General features: G+C 36.7%; 1 protein-coding gene across 1 annotated transcript in view; it reads left to right on the plus strand.

Moving 5' to 3' along the window:
- PPP1R13B (protein phosphatase 1, regulatory subunit 13B) overlaps window positions 1–16,952 on the plus strand; it is a 44,784-nt gene that overhangs the window by 16,805 nt on the left and 11,027 nt on the right. Inside the window, exons 4-8 of the mRNA XM_008936321.1 lie at window positions 9,547–9,648; window positions 10,611–10,785; window positions 11,909–12,105; window positions 13,542–13,682; window positions 14,577–14,757. Of these exons, the coding sequence (XP_008934569.1) occupies window positions 9,547–9,648; window positions 10,611–10,785; window positions 11,909–12,105; window positions 13,542–13,682; window positions 14,577–14,757 (796 nt within the window). The remainder of the gene's footprint in view (window positions 1–9,546; window positions 9,649–10,610; window positions 10,786–11,908; window positions 12,106–13,541; window positions 13,683–14,576; window positions 14,758–16,952) is intronic.

Raw genomic sequence — 16,952 nt, forward strand, 5'->3', positions numbered from 1 at the left:
GTTTCCTTTGTGTTTTTGTAGTGTTAGAAATAATGCATGTGTTTTTAAAGCTAAATTGTCTGTGTTCTTACATTATCAGTTTAAACTGATAACTGTGAAAGAACTGTGTATTGCTTAACATTTTCCATTGAATATGAAAAGTGCAATGAATCAAGCTGATTGTAGTTGACAGCTGGCTTGATCTTGCCGTGATTGGGTCTTTTACTGCTGGCAAAATCCACTAGCCTTTTCCGTTAGCTGTTGATGAATGCAGAGAGACAGCTTTTGATATTGATAAAGAATTTGAGGGGAAACTTTTATTTCATATGGAATAAGATCAAAAAATAACCAGCCTCTTATTGATCACACTGAGCGAAAAAGCCATGCGGGAACTCAGAAAATGTGCACAGTTACTGATTTGGCTTGTTCACAGCAAACAGATAAACAGTTAGTGTAGACAGAAAATAGCAGAAACATGGAGTTGAAGAACGTTGAAGCAACGCCAGTGTTTACAGCCGATGGGCAATGCTGCAAAATAAAGATGTGCTTTCTTACAATTACATGGGAAAATAGCAAACAGGTAACTACTTTTCAAAATTTGCTCGTTTAATGCTTTAGTGGACGTGTCACTTAAAAGCTGTGTAGCTTTTGCACTTTACATGATTGTGGAGGTTTGCTGTCACATGGTCAGAATGCAGACCAGGTTGGGTGTTGTAGCAGCTTATTTCTGAATTGAAATTCTTAGTCAGATTTTGTTAGATGCATTTGCCTATCATGTTTATGTTTTAAGACATTAGCAAAAGGGCATTACTCCAAAATGTCATGGTCACTTTTGCTTTTAATAACTTAGGTTTTATGGGAAGTGCAAGTTGTACTCTAAGTTTTACAACGTGTCTTTCAATTACAGGATACTTATTTTCAGTACTTCTATGTTTTGGAAATGTTTTACTGTGCTGTTCTTATATAAATAATATTACATCACCACAAAAAAAAAACTTCATATTGAAACAGTTACTTAAGGGAAGAGTAAATGCACCTTAACTGCTAAACATGTTATTCAGGCAAGTGATAAGTGAATCTTAACCACGCTTCTGTCCCATCAGAATAGGATATTGCTTTTCTAAAATCCTCAGAAAAATAGAGTCCAAGACTATTTTTAAAGATACTTGGACAGTGTGTTTTCAATGTGAATTGTAACGTGTATTTACTCAAAATCACTCTTGGATAAAAGGATCAGTATTGTGAATGGGTCTGAAGTTTAGTACTAAACTGATCTATTATTTTTATAAGAAAGCATGATTTCTTTTAATATAATTTACTTTTGTTAGCAGTATGAAGTTGATATTTTGATTCAAGTCAGCTACTGGGTATTTTAGCTATCACTAAATTTACTATAAATTTCTGTGGCTGTTTAAAAGTGTCTGCAAAGACAAGGAAAAAAAGTAGTATTTTAAATAAATTAGTTCCAGATACTACTACTTTCCTATTGTAGAAGTTATTTATAAGCAGTTTATTTCAAATGTAGCTGATGTTCAATATATGCTTAAATCCTTTTCTGATTCTGAAAATCAGTTTTAATAGTGTTTTGATTTTTGTAAAGTTCTGCCTTTTCTTAGCTGTTCTGTGCAAAATAAAAGACAGCCTCACACGTGAGATTTCTGAGAAAGCAGATTTCTAGGAAATCTGGATTCTGTGGCTTATGCTGAATGGAATTTAATTGCTCTATATAGAATGACTTACTAGCATCAGCAAGTTGGAGCAATTGCTAACAAGGTAGTATAGTTTATGAGAGATTTTAAGATTTTTATCAAATACATATAATGTGACATTTTTCAGCAAGTTGTGATATAGCTGAAGTGTGTGTATTCTAAGAAATTTTTTATTTATTTGCAGAAATAAAATAACATTTTTTTTTCTAAATTTCTGAGTAAAGCTACCAGATTCCATTTGTAACGTTAATTTCAGGTTTATTTGATTAACAGGAGATAACACATCCTAGATGTATTTTCCTTTAATTCCCAGTATTCTGGTTGCCTTTTCTGGGTTTAATTAGCTTGTTCAATTCCATTAAGCTAAAAAAAGGCATGTAGTATTGTCATTGGATTCTTTAAAATGGATTTCTGCTATCGGCATATTTCTGACCCAATTAAAAAATGCAAGGCAGAGCTGTGGTTAAAGCCATTAAACTGGAAATAATGTCATCCATGTCAAGATCAGCAAAAAGTCTACTTTAGTTTAAATAAACCCAGATATTTTATTTTGTCTCTTTATAGTGTTATATGTGACTTTTCACACAAGAAATCTTCATTGTACGTGATGGTAGGATCAGGCTCTGTGGAAAATATAGTCAAAATCTAATAGTATTCTTAACTTTGATGATAAACAGGGACAATATGTTTCATAAACATAAGGAGGTCAGAATCAATAATCTTCAGCAGATGCTTCATCCTCTGTTTTTCTCTCATGGTCCTCAGCACAAGGAGGCCACAGATGATATGAATAAGACCTATTTGATACAGAACTGCTGTAATAAACTCCTGTACCTTCCATCTGTTTTCTCCATCACTACTGATGTGCTGAGGAGAGGTACACAAAGTGTGTGCTGGCTGTTCTTACCAGCAACCCTTAAAGGCTTGTTGCGAACTGTTAAAGCATCTCCTACGTGATGTTACTTGGAATGAGGCTTAAGGCAGCCAAGTTATGTGTGATTAATGGGCTTCTGCCACTCGTGTCCAAATTAGCAAGGGAGAATTAGGAGATCTTTTGCTAGATTCAGCAGGCGAAGCAAGCTGTTCCTTTCTTTTCTACTCTTGGAATTTGGGCTGGGCAGCCAGAGCTGTATCTCTTCCTTTTCTGTAAATGTGGCACAGAAGAGGAAAATGCAGAGGTGGCCCTTTGATGGGAGAGCTTCCTGGTTTGGAGAGCCTGAAAGTTGTCCGAGCCCTGATACCAGTCTAAAATTCGCTGTCTGGGGAGCGCTCTGATCTACCCTCATTCATTGTACAGATGCCAGGCTGCTTTGTTCTGAGAAAATGTTCATTTGTGTAGTAAACTTCACTTCCTTTGTCCACATACTCATATACGTAGCCCCAGACCTGTCAGTTCTGCTTTTCATGTGGCCGTATAGATTCCTGGGGTTTGACAGCTTTGCAGAGGTAACTCTCTGGTGTGGAGGTAAATTTTGTGTTCGCTGATCTGCCCTGGGAAGGAACAGTGACTTAAAACTGCTACAGATTATGGAAAACTGTATCTTTTAGTATGTGCAGTAAAAACAGGGTATTTGCATTCCTGTGTAGGCATTGATAAGGCTTCTCAGGAGTAATGTGCAGCACCTTTCTAGTCTTCGTCATCCTCCACTATTAAGCTGGTGAAGATGATGTGTTCTTTTTGCCAAGGCAAAGTTGTGTGACTTGTTAATAAATCCACCATGAGAGGAGTAAATTCTTTAAATCATGAGCCCAAAGGAGTTGCTTCTTGGATTTCTCTCTCTCTCTCTCGTACTGTTCTTGTCCTTGATCTGGGTTTTTTTGGGAGGATTGGAATTTAGTTTTTAAGGAGGAGATGGGGGAGGTGTCCCTACACCGCTATCTCTAGCCTTTCATATACTCATTTTTTTCCCAGCATTGATTGTTTTCTTTCACATTTATTATGGCTGAAAATATTGTTACCTTTGCAATCACAAATGTTTTTGGGAGGGAGAGTATGGAGAACTTCAGAGAAGGATTTTTTTTTTTTTTTTCTTTTTTTGCCAAAAAGGTCATTTGGCCATAATGATCCTTATTTTAGAGTGTTAGCCTATGTAAGGAATAAACATTGTAGCCGGATTGCAGTTGGGCTGTGTGCAGCATTATCTTCAGTAGTGGCTCTGTACTGGTTTGCCAATAAATTAATAGGTGGTTGAAAGTGGTATGTGGGCACAAAACCTTTCTAGGTAGCCCTTTTGATGGCCAGAGTCAGAATCAGCCATTCTGGGCTCCAAGGCAGAAGCTTGCACTTTCTCACCTCCCTGCATGCAGGTTGGTTACTTGAGAATTGGTGGTTTCACCTCAGAATCATCTCTGACTGTGACAAGAGAAGGGTGGACCGAAGTACTACCAGAGAAGCAGTAAATGAGGAAGTAAGGATAGAAGTGATGGAGGTGAACACTAGGAGAAATACTAGAAAATAAGTGACAGAGAGTTCATTGTACATGATTTGTTGTAAAAGAATACACATAGGAGAAGGTGGAGCTTGGCAATCTTTCAGGAGGCTCAAGGTACTTGAACCTACAGTTTCGAATGGAGGACATTGGGAAGGGAACTGAAGAATTGTGTTGAGATGGGTGTGAACTCCTATGTTAACAAGAAGGAAGAAATAGATAGGGGAAGTTAATGACATGGTGGCTCTTGCAAACCTAGAAAAAGATCTGAAGAGATAGCATACAGGAGATGATTGGTAAATTCTTGTACTGCTCTCTTCTTCTTTTTCAGTTCATTGGCTACATTATACTTCGGCCATTTCAGTGGCTCAGCATTGCTGAACCTGAACATGAGACTGCCAGTCATTATGGTGGCTGGTAAAGCTTCTGAATAATTGTTTTCCTTTAAAGCTCTTATTTCTGAAATCATAACAATCTCAGGTGTAGGTTTTGTTTGTGTTTCATTATAATTTTGAAAGTTACTTTCTGTTCTTACCAGTACAAGCTTAGAAAATGATCCAAAGTAAGTATCTTTGTGGCTTCCACACCCTAATTACCATCTCTTACAAAATAATCTATTTTGAAAGACACATCTTTTAAAAAAAAAAAAATTGACACAGTTAGATTCCTCTTAAAAGATAGCTTTCTAATGGGAGTAAAGGCAAAACCTGGAGTCTGCCCCTGTTGCTTACATGTCTTGACTACAGTACACTTTGTTTGTCAAATAAATATTTTGAGTTCAAGTGCAATTTTTCATTTACTGTTGTGGGTTGCCAATGAGTAAACCATTTTACAACAGCTCAGGAGCATGTAGTCTGAGGAGTTTGTGATGATAGGACAGCTTATTGCAAGGGTAGAAAGAAGGGAAGGAGGAACAAGAAAATGAATTTTCAGAGTGACAAGACTAATGTGTAGAATTAAATATTAAAGGAGGTTCCTTTTCCTAATTAAATGCCTAAGGTATGACTTGTTTTGAGGCAGCTCGTAAACTGGTTTCCAAACTATTTAATTACTGGTGTACCATCCATCTCACCTGTCTCAAAAATATTAATCATCAAATGGTAAAATACTAGCTTGTAGTAGGAGGGTAATGTCAGAAGCTGAAACTCCAGTTCATTACAAATTCCATCGCTCATCATGACCTTTTAAATTGCAGGCTAAACAAAATAGATTTTTTTTTTTTTTTTTTTTTTTTAAGATTCTTGTGAATATTGAGAAATTAGGGAATATAGATGTCAAGTATTCTAGTTTGTATGAGACGTATGTAATGACTCCCTTTGTGCCTAATAATGCAGTGCTTCCTCTGTAGCATTTCATTTAGGAGTTCATCTCTGTGTAAATGCTTCTGTGAATCAATGAGAAGAAATTTCCAGTTCAGCAAAACTGTCTGCTTTGATGTATCGCCATGTAGCAAATGAATCTGTGGAATCTGGAGGAGTAGACATTTGTAGTAGCTTTTTGGTACCTCCTTCAGAAGGCAGTTCTGTAGGAGGTAGGTTTCGCTTGCTGCAGGAGAAAGGAGGAGGCCTGGACCTTAAATGTGATAGGCTCATGTTTGTTACGAGTGGTGAGTGACTTCAGGGATGAAATTGTTAATAACCAGTATGAACAGCACAACTTAAGAATCCAAGAAACCAACAAGCTCATTAAAGAACTGAGAAAACACAGTGCTCTCTTTGCCTGGTGTGACCTGAGGTCTGAAGAGGGACCAAGACTGGCTTTTTTTCAGCGGTGGTGTTTGCATACAGATTATGACAAGCAGACTCAACTAATATAAAAATGCTCCAAACAAATTGATTCAACTAGATTTCAGCAAGAGAAAGATGCAGTGTTTGTCATGCTGTTCCAAAATGGTGAAGTCCTGCTCTGGAAACTGAAATTGACAACAGTCTATCTGAAAAGAATTGATTTTATGTCGAAGAGGAGTTCTATGTGGTCTGTTCACTGCTTTTGCCATGTGGATGAGAAAGAAAAAACTACGAGTGAAGTTACAGGTTTAAAACTTTGTTTCCTCAGCTGCCTCTTCTTTTCTAAGTATAGAGCAGTTACTTTAAGTGTAAGGGACGCTTACTGGTATTTGGTGAGCTAAATGTTAAAAGATTCCTCATAGAGCACTTTTCTTTAAATGGTTAATTTCCACTGTTTCCTATGTTCTTGTAGTTTACTGTGTATGAAACATTTTTATATATTCTACTTTCTAAATGGAACATTTTACAATAGTTAATAGCTTCTAATACAGAATAATACAGTACTTTTTTCATGTGCAGTTAAAATATACTTTCAAATATGGTTATTTAAACCAGAAAAAAAAACCCTGAGCTTTTCAATCAAACTGGGTTTTTGTTTCTGGTGCTTTTACAAACCAGTTTTCTTATTGTCATTGTGCATTCCAGGCTACATTTTTCATTTAGAAAATCTAATTTTCACTCATTGAAATGGCTTTTTTACCTTGATATATGCACAACCCCTATACAGATACCACTTTTTGAGTCTGGACATATTTTTAACAAACAGCAGAAATAAATGTTTTCTTTTAGCAGAATAAAAACATCTCTGTAATTCTTGGACAGTGTTATACTGAAACTTACTACTGGAAATAGAATGAGCTATCAGTGTTGTTAACTTAAACTGATGATCAAAGCAGAAAGGGAGGAAGCATTGGGAAGACTGCATAGTTTGATGCAAGTTGTGTATTTTTGAAATGAAGTATGCATATATTGAGAAAATACTGTCAACTCACCCCCACACACAGCCCTTTTCTACTTCTAAGCTCAGTGATCCAGAGGGAGGCCTTCAAGCTGTTCTGAGCTGCTTTTAGGAGTTATCTACAGAGCCCAGCAGAAGCAGATGTAGAGGTTTAGGTTTTTCTGCCAGAAAGTCATGCCAAAGGAAGTCAGCGGAGCCTGCACATGTTCTGGGAGCAGCATCTGTTTTTTCTATGTTATTTTCTTCAGTGAGCACATTTTGGTTTATGGATGGCACTTGGAAAAGCTTCCTTACTTTCTTACCCAGTTAGTGCCTTTGCGTCTGTAATTAATAATGTCTCTCATTTATTAGCTGGTGGCCAGAAGTGCATACAAGTTGTTTGGTCTTAAAGACTGTTGGGAAGGACTCTTGTTTGTCATAAGTCACGCTAATAAAAAAAGTACACACTACAAGGTTAATTTTTTTTAAAAAAATTAATTATTGTGTTCATTAACAAAGTGTTGAAGTACCAAATAAATGTTCTGGGTGGATTTTACCTTTTCTTCTGGTTCCACTATTCTATATAGCTATAACTGTAAATAAATACCTATATTTTTTTTTTAAAACTACTTCTCTACAGAAGCTTTATTTGTTGTTGACTAGTAAGAAGAATTTCAGTTGTAGTATCTAGTAAGAATTATAATTTTGGTCCATGATTTATTCAGTAGGAAACGTTCAAAGAGGGACAATAACTTTCTCTAAAAGATTTTAGTCCGGTGTGTCTCTATCATGTGTCTAAGATGCACCAGCTTTAAAAGTTGGTGTTCCAGTTCTGACTCATTTTAGTGACTGACCTTGAGGTGTGTGTCTTACGAAATATTAATTGGAGCTCAAGGAGGGGGAAAAACAAAAAAAAAGTCAGCTATTAATAAAAAAAAAATATATATTTTCCTTGCCTATCTGAAGCTTAAAGAAACAGTTCCGTGTTATGCATTGGTTCGCAAACTGCTGCTTAGTGAAGGAGAAATTCGATGTAGGAATGTGAAACAAGCCATTCAAAATGGATGAGATACTTTGGCATCAACCAGATGTTAGAGGAGCATTTTACTTTTGTTAGAGAGAAGTACAAGTATTGCAGGAGGACCTGTCGGACAAGATCACTACAGGACTGCAGTGGAGGGCAATAGTGTGGGCTCAGAAACACAGAGCAGCTAAATCGGCTTTCCTCTGGGATCAGGTCTGATCAGATCTGCAGTCTGATGCTCGGCTGATTGGAGTGGGGAGGTGTTTGGAGTTCTGTTTTGGTTTTTTTTTTTTTGTTTGCGTCCCCCTCTTTTTTGTGTACATGTCTGTAAAAGTTGCAGACCTCAACTGTCCATTTTGTAAACATTCATTTGAAATGGAGTTTTATTTATCAATATATCCACAATGTTTAATTTTCCATTTCAGCATTAGTGAGTATAATGGGATAGGAATTGATGTAATTTGGTGTACTAATAGTGTAACTACATAGTTTGGTGAAAATACTACATTGTTTATTGAATTATTACAATGCAGTAGTCGAGCTTTTATAGTGATCCAGTAAATTGACTGAATTACCCATAAATTCCTGGAAACAGGTGCTGAACCTTCCAGCTTTCCAGCATAATTTTTCAAAGGCTGATACGTTATTTCTGTTCAAATTCTAAATTTGTGCTTAAACTGTGCAATTCTAAGGTTGTGGGTTTTGGTTTTCTGAGTAGCCAAGCAGGTATTTGGCAAGTGTCAGCTTCCGGAATTTGTTTTATTATACTGCAGTCTTTCTTGTGATTGCATAGTAAAAAATGTGGTTGAAGTAATTTAATACATGGATTTACATTATATTTGTTGATAGAACTATGAATATATTGAAGCAATGCATTCTTTTTAAAAAATAGATATTTGGTCTCACACATTGTCACAACTTTATATAAATTTTAAATCATTTTCAGTAATTGCCTCTCTATCCCAATTTTGTAAATGATTTGTTAGTTTTGAAACGCAAAAGGAGTGATAAAGCCCCACTAATCTATTCACTCAAAGCTCATTTGGTAATAGCCATTTATTTATGCAAAGGGGATCAGCTTTACTTTGCTTCACTTCGCACTGAGTGTTTTTCCCAGATTCTTACCTTAAATGCTCTAGCCTGCCTGGAAATTTCAGCATCTTTGCATGTGAGCTTAGTGACAACCTGCATCTAAGGATTCTCATGTGCTCTTGCCCTGCACTAAGTAAACAATGCTAACCACCAGTTAATGCTGCTAAGGCTATTACACTGAAAATGGTAGGAAAGGAAGCAAGCTTCAGATTCCAGTTACTGTTTAAAATACCTGCTTGCATGTGTGTTATCACATGTGCCATACCAGCACAGCGTACAAACTCTCTAAACAACTTTAACACAGCAGTGTTAAAAGTAGTATGAGGGCTTTTTTCTCGTTTGCTTTGTCTCAGTGTTTTCCTCTTTCATCTGCTTTTCTACTTTTTGTATTTTCTGGCCCTGCTAATGCATATGGTTTATGTCCTTTCTTTCTGCTTTGAGGCTCCTTACTCCTTCATAGGTGTCCATCATTATTCTTCCTCTGAGAACTGGAGGCTTTACCCTTCCTCTAAGAAATGGGGATTTAGCTGCTAGTGTCAGAACGCATAATATACATCAACACATTAATGTAACTTTTTGTGCTCTGCAGGTTGGCAACCCGCGTGTTGAGCTCACTCTTTCTGAACTTCAAGATATGGCTGCCCGACAACAGCAGCAGATTGAAAATCAACAGCAAATGTTGGTTGCTAAGGTAATAACTATATGCAGATCATAATAAATACAAGTTTCCTTTAACATATGCGAGCCTAAGTTTCATGGATACAGAAAAACACTAATTCTTTGTAGAAAACGCAAGAAAGAGCTTGAGAAATCTGTTTTACCAACTTAATCTTAACTTAGGCAATATACAACATTTCAGTGTAAATGATACTGTAACAACTTACATCTGGCATAATATTGCTAGGCTTTATTTGTCTCTTTTGTGAGGCCAGCTTCATGAATTGTGATAGACCAGGTTTGACTCTAGGCTCATCTTCAGTAGATCATTGGCTCCAGTATAGTAGTAGTGGTGTGAGTTAAGAATATGCCCACCTTATCACATATATTCATGTATTGCATTTCCAAAGTCTCTGAGGTGTAACAATGTAAATATGTTTTCAGAGGGAGGAGTGGGTTTAACATTTTTGACAGTGTTGTAGCTGTTGTAATATACAGTATGCATTGGATGCTTGGAGTACCGAGGAATCAACTGATCAATTGTGGTGTTCTTTCTTGACTGAAATAATGTAGAAGAAGGAACAGTTTCCTTCTGTGCCCAGCAGAACTGTTATTCAGAACTGGAACTTTATTTCACAGTAGGTCAGCTTTTTTAAAATGGTCAGTTGGACATACTCTGTCTGTTTGGGAAGCTGGATAACAGTGTTGGAAGTCCATTTTGCAGCTGCAGGAAGTGTTAATAGCATCAGAAAACAAATGTCAGAGGAAGCTTCACAGAAGTGTTTATGAATGAGTGTTCAGGCTATAGCTGTATTTGCACATGTATGTAAATTTGAGTTTCTAGGACTGATATACGCTTCAACAAGATACAATTTTTCCTGATTTCTGGAAATAAATAAAAACCCTACTGATTATAGTGATAGGTTTTTCAAAGTTAACTTGGTTTTTCAATAAATGGGTAACAGGTACCTCTTGTCTAAAACCTCATTTTGTCAGGAACAACGTTTGCGTTATCTGAAGCAGCAAGAACGTCGTCAGCAGCAGTCTGTTTCTGAGAGTGAAAAGCTTCAAAAACTTAAAGAACGTGTTGAAACCCAGGAGACAAAGTTGAAAAAAATCCGTGCCATGAGAGGACAAGTGGACTACAGCAAGATCATGAATGGCAATCTGTGTATGTGGAATTCTTGAATAATTTAATTTCACGTACTATTCACTGCATGAGCACCAAATAATTCCACATTGTTAGTCAATATAGCATTGAAGCAGGACGTGAGATAGAATGTTTTTTCTCTTACAGAGGGTGCTGTTTACATTAAATTTGTAGTAACCTAACTTTTTGTTTGTTTATATATAGTCAGGCATAAAGTCAAAATAAGTCTGTTCTCTGACTATTTGGAAATATTGTGACTGTCAGCAAATTCCCAATACATAACTATTTTATATGTGCATGTGTGCCATAGAATCATAGAATGGTTTGGGTTGGAAGGAACATTTAAAGATTATTTAGTTCCAACCCCTCTGCCAGAGGCAGGGACACATCGCACAAAACCAGGTTGCACAAGGCTCCATCCAACTTGGTGTTGAACACATCCAGTGATGGAGCATCCACAACTTCACTAGGCCACCTGTTCCAGTATCTCACCACCCTCATAGTGAAGAAATTCTTCCTTTCATCTAATCTAAATCTACCATCTTCCAGTTTGAACCCATTAGCCCTTGCCCTATCACTACAAACCCTTGTAAGAAGTCCCTCCCCACTTCTTCTGTAGACCCCCTTCAGATACTGGAAGGCTACAATAAGGTCTTCCCAGAGTCTTCTTGGGGCTGAATAACCCCAGCTCTCAGAGCCTGTCCTCACAGAAGAGGTGTTTCAGCCCTCTGATCATCTTTGTGGCCTTATTCTGGACCCACTCTATAACTGGTCCATGTCCTTCTTGTGTTGGGGGCTACAGAGCTGGATGCAGTACTCCAGGTGGGGCCTCCCAGAACTGGAGTTGAGGGGCAGGAGTATCACCTCCCTTGGCCTGCTGGCCGCACTTGTTGTGATGCGGCCCAGGATACAGTTGGCTTTCTGGGCTGCACCTGCACATTGTTGATTCATGTTGAGCTTTTCATCAACCAGCACCTCCAAGTCTTTAATCTCAGGACTCCTCTCAATCCATACTCTGCCCAGCCAGTATCTGAAATTACTGTGTTTTATTTATCTATATCTATAGACTTAAAAAATTGACAACTTCTGCTTTACTTAATTTGGTTTGGGTTTTTTTTTGTTATTTTGATCTTGTTAATTTTAGCAACTGAAATAGAGCATATAAGTGCCATGTTCCAGGAAAAGCAGCAGGAGCTACAGGCTGCAGTGTTAAAAGTAGATCAACTTACTCAGCAACTTGAGGATTTAAGGAAAGGGAAACTGAATGGCTTTCAGTCTTACAATGGACAAATGACGGGGCCTGCAGCAGTAGAACTAAAAAAGTTGTATCAAGAGCTACAGGTAAGTTGTGGAGAGATGCTATTTGGATGGTAGCTGTAGGTTTTCAAAAGTTGTATTACTGTTCTTATGTGTGGCCATTTGGTTCTGTGATGTCTCATAAAACTGATGTAGTGGAATGCTGTTAATATGTGAGGCTGTAGTTAGCATATAACCCTCTTTAAGACAGAATTTCATTACCTTTAAAAACTATTTTTGTTTTTGCTCATGCACATAATGTTACAAAATGTGTAAGTGTTCTGAAGGGGATTTCTTCAGGCCTTACTACTGAAATACAGAATATTGACATAATGTAATATTTTACTATCTTAAAAAAAAAATCATGTCAGTACGTTTCTATTTTGCAAAGAACTGACTTTAGCAAACTTATATGTCATCTTAACTTGGAGACATCAATGGGCAATGAATAAAAGTAAAATTAAAATACTTTGTGAAAATATACCAATAACGTCTGGTGTAAATAAAATACATAAGAATTAAATAACACATTTTAACAGAATCATCAAAAATACGTTGTATTCAGTGCACTATATAATGCACTATAGCTGCAGCATATTCATACAATATTCCCTGTATCTTTAGCATATGTTTTCCTCCAAAGAAGGTGGTTATATCTGAAATATAAAGGCCTATCTGCCTTTGGAGTATTTCTGAGTGCAAAGATGCAGAATATATTAAAATCTCTCTTGTGCTTCACAATGTTGTTATACTTAAGTTTGCCTCCAGGTTTGTTTTTTTTTTTTTGCATGTAACATTGCCATGAAAATTGGAACAGTGAGATGATACTGTTATTGAAGGTATAAAAAAATGTCAATAGGAAAGCAAGAGAAATAATTATAAAGACGATCATGGTGGATTTAAACCATAAAGGTAATCCATCCCATAATCTACTGGAAACCAGCTGTGAAGGTTTCAGGTTAATCCCCATGTAGGGAGGAAAATCTGTGCTCAGTCCTTGCACGAGGGGTTCAGTTAACCTCCCATGCAGACGTGAAGAAGTTTCATGTGGAACTGGAAACAGAATTGATAGCATAATTTCTGTCACAAGTTTTATATCAGTTAGTTTTCATGATAGTCAAACTGTCTTAAATATAACTTTTAACAAACATTTTCTATGACTCAATTTTTCACACAGTAATTCAGTACCAAAATGTTTTTATGCCCCATTCTTCATATAAATGGGATGCAGTCTACATGTATTTAATACGTATGCACTAGTTTGTTAGGACATTCTTTCACTGTTTTCTTTTAAGAGTGGTTCATGGTTGCAAACAGTGGTTGGACAGGACGTGTGGAAGCAGGACGTGTCAGAACAAGCTGCCTGTGCCAGCTGCTTTTGGGATTTTTTAATACTGTATTAAAACCCAGCATGACAACAGAATGAAGTGACTGTCCTAAGAAGTGCCTTTTTCTTTTTTCTTTTTTTCTTCCTTTTGAAGATTCGTAACAGGCTTAACCAGGAGCAGAACTCCAAGCTTCAGCAGCAGAAAGAACTCTTAAACAAGCGCAATATGGAGGTGGCTATGATGGACAAGCGAATCAACGAGCTGCGTGAACGGCTGTACAAGAAAAAAGTTGAGGCACGTCAAAAAGAAAACATTCCTGTAAGATAAACTGTTAAAAGGGCCACACTTTAGTTTACCAAGACCCTATAAAAACTACATAGAATCTCAGTTTTTCCCACCTGAGAAATACAATTACATCTGAAGAACCTATTTTAAAAGCAGTAGGCTTCTTAAAACTGTTTTAAGGTTTTCCACGGATATCAACAAACTGTTGGGCAGAATTTGTTTATTTTTCTTTATGGCACAGATCATACTAGATTAAAAATCATAGTAGTATATACTTTTAGGAAGGAAAGTGTGATTACAGGCTGTGTTTCACAGCATGAAAGCATAAAAAGTTTTATGCTTTCATAAAGCATAAAAAAGGTTTTTTAAAACATTGATGCTCCAGTGTGGAGACATTATAAAAATATAAATGGCCTGATAAAGTTCATCTTAATATTGGTCTGGAACTTTGAAAACAGATCATTGGCACAGTAGACCATTTATCTCAGGACTAAAGAGATCAGTTCTGGATTTCCATATTTGTTCCTAGCTGGAGGTATTGCTTTAAAAATACACCTAAACCACAACCCATCCATCCATATTAGATCGTTAAGAACTCATTTTAGTCCATTTGCCTAAGAATGGCACAGTAAAAAAGAAGCCTTACACAGATAGAGGTTTATACAAGAAATGTATGTGCTGTGGCTGAGAATTTTAATTTTTGGGTGTTGGTTTAAGGGAATAAAATTTGTACTTTGTACTTTCTGATTGGTTTTGGTAGAAGCATGGACTATGGTAACTTAATTATTAAGGTGTCTTAGCTACATGGTTCTAGATCACCAAATTTAGACCTCCTGTTCATGCACAAATGCCTGGATTAAATGGAAGTTCACATTTCAATTTGTCTGATTTTTTTTTTTTTAGTTGAATCGTATTAATGGAACTTCATCACCCCAGTCATCCTTGAGTGCTTCAGGAAGGGTGGCAGCAGTAGGACCTTACATCCAAGTTCCAAGTGCTGGCACATATGCTGTACCAGTAGATCCAGTTAAACCACAGTCACTCACGATTGCTTCTAGTGCAACACAAGGAAGATCAAAATCTGGTAAGCACTTAAGTGTGGTGTTACTAATATACATGGTTTGGGAAGGAGTAGTAATAAAGAGGAGTCCTCGTAGGAGACCCAATGGTGGCATATCTCTTTCATGGAGGAGGCAAGTTTTAGATCCCTTGATACTGTTCTGCGAATTGGACATTAGTCATTTGATATGAGGCAGTTTTGCCTCTTTCATTAATTTTTTGTAGGAGACTGTTTGCTTTGAAATTGTACTATCTGGTACACCCCTAAAAGGAGAACATGTTCCTTCACAGATGATATGGTCTGTCTTCAATAGCTCTTCAATTAGTAGTGCGTTCAAATATAATAATGAAATCAACTTTGTGACAAACTATATTGTAAACAACTATTTACAGTATGTTGCTTTTTTCAAGTAAAACAAAGCTACTGAACAAGTAAAAATAATATTACTTCTCAGAAGGAGACTAAATAGGAAAATAGAATAAAACTATAGGAATTTTTTTCTCCAGCTGAGATATGAGAATTTGTGGTGCTTGAAGCATTTCTGAAATGGAGTAGTCTTAGCATTGATCCTGTTTACATGTTTCTGCCTTCATTAGTGAAGGAGCTGTCCTTCTAGAGTACTTCCCAGAACTTGGCGTCCACAGTAGGCTTCCATGTCTCCCATAATTAATAATTCTATCTACATTATAAAACAGAATTATCTTTTTTTTTTTTTTATCTTTAACTTAACAGAGTTATCTTTTATTGTTATTATTATACATTGGAGATTTAAGGAAACAGGTCGTGACATTTGTGCCTTAAATTCTGCTTCTGGCAAAGCTCACTTCTCTGCTCACATCTTAGCAGAATTCTGATGAAATGGTTAGCTAGAAAAATGCACATAACACAACTAAAAATGCACAATCCCATGAGTCTAACCACAGCACTTAGTCTGTGGTCTCCTAGGAGAGATCTAAAAATGAGATAAGCAATAACACTAGACCAAACCTTCTGCAATATTTACATACATTCCAGTACTTAAAACTGGAAACTTGAGCAAAACTTTCAGCTTGCTTCCAAATGGGGAGGAAGAGGTGGAGTGAAGATGATCTGAACCTCTCTGTAGGAAAGAATGACAGAAATGCTCCCTCAGAAACTCAAGGTCAGGAAGTGAAACTATTGAAACAGAAGTTAAAAAAAAAAACAAAAAAACCAACAAACAAAACAGTCATTTCTATTGATATTAGTGATTTAACAATGCCTTTAGTTTAATTCAAAGGTTGTACAAACCCCATCACTGTGTTTTTTTGGGTTTATTTATGGAAGTCTTAAGAATATGAAATGAGTTAATTCTGGGGTAAAGTGACAGATTTGAAACATTTTGTTTTCAGACGTGTATTCCTCTGCTACATATGGGAAAGGACAGCTCATAACTTTTAAGTTTCCCTAACCAAAAATAATTCACTACTTTGTAAATATCAACCTCAAAAGATACACATAGCTACTTCTAGAAGTACCTCAGGAGGTTACAAGATCTCTGAGTGGTAATTTTTTGACTTTATAGAAGTAGTTATTCTACCTTGGGACTAACTTTGTGTTTATTACTCTGAATGTACTTGAATAAAATCCTGTAAGATAGAGTTATGTAAGGAGAAGCCTATATGCTCCCAGGAAGAAAAGAAATTGAGAAATTTTTGTTCAACTGTCATGTTTTTGTTTCTCATTATCTGAGTGTTCCTGTTCTAATTTCTCCATTGTCATTATTATTTTTCCACCACTTTTTTTCTTTCTTTTTCTGTGTAACTGGATCTGCCTTGGCGTGTCCGGTAGAAACAGACTGTGGGTGTGTGAAAAAATCTCCAGACACCTGGAAAGTTTCTGATTTAGACATAATAGTGGATCCTATTCTGTCACCTCCCACTTCTCTTCAGTCTGCTGTTCACAATGTCATCCGCCTGGCACCTACTGTCTTTGACACCCAGCACTGTGAGTCCGTAGAAGATCTCTGGCTAGCTAAGAACTCAGTTTTTAATATGGTCATCTGAGCTCTTGCATACAGATGCATATTAAACAGCATCTTTAGAACTTGTGGTCAGAAGATGCTGTCAAAATGTAAAATTGTTGAGAAGTTGCTTTTTGTCTTTGGAGGAAACAGATTTGCAGCAAATTCATCCCTGGGGTACTGGAGTAGTGTACTAGGGATGAGTTTTCTTCCCTGAAAAACCTTGACATTTTCTAGT

The sequence above is a fragment of the Merops nubicus genome, unplaced genomic scaffold (genome assembly GCF_000691845.1).
Source record: "Merops nubicus isolate BGI_N331 unplaced genomic scaffold, ASM69184v1 scaffold4960, whole genome shotgun sequence".
Classification (NCBI taxonomy): Eukaryota; Metazoa; Chordata; class Aves; order Coraciiformes; family Meropidae; genus Merops; species Merops nubicus.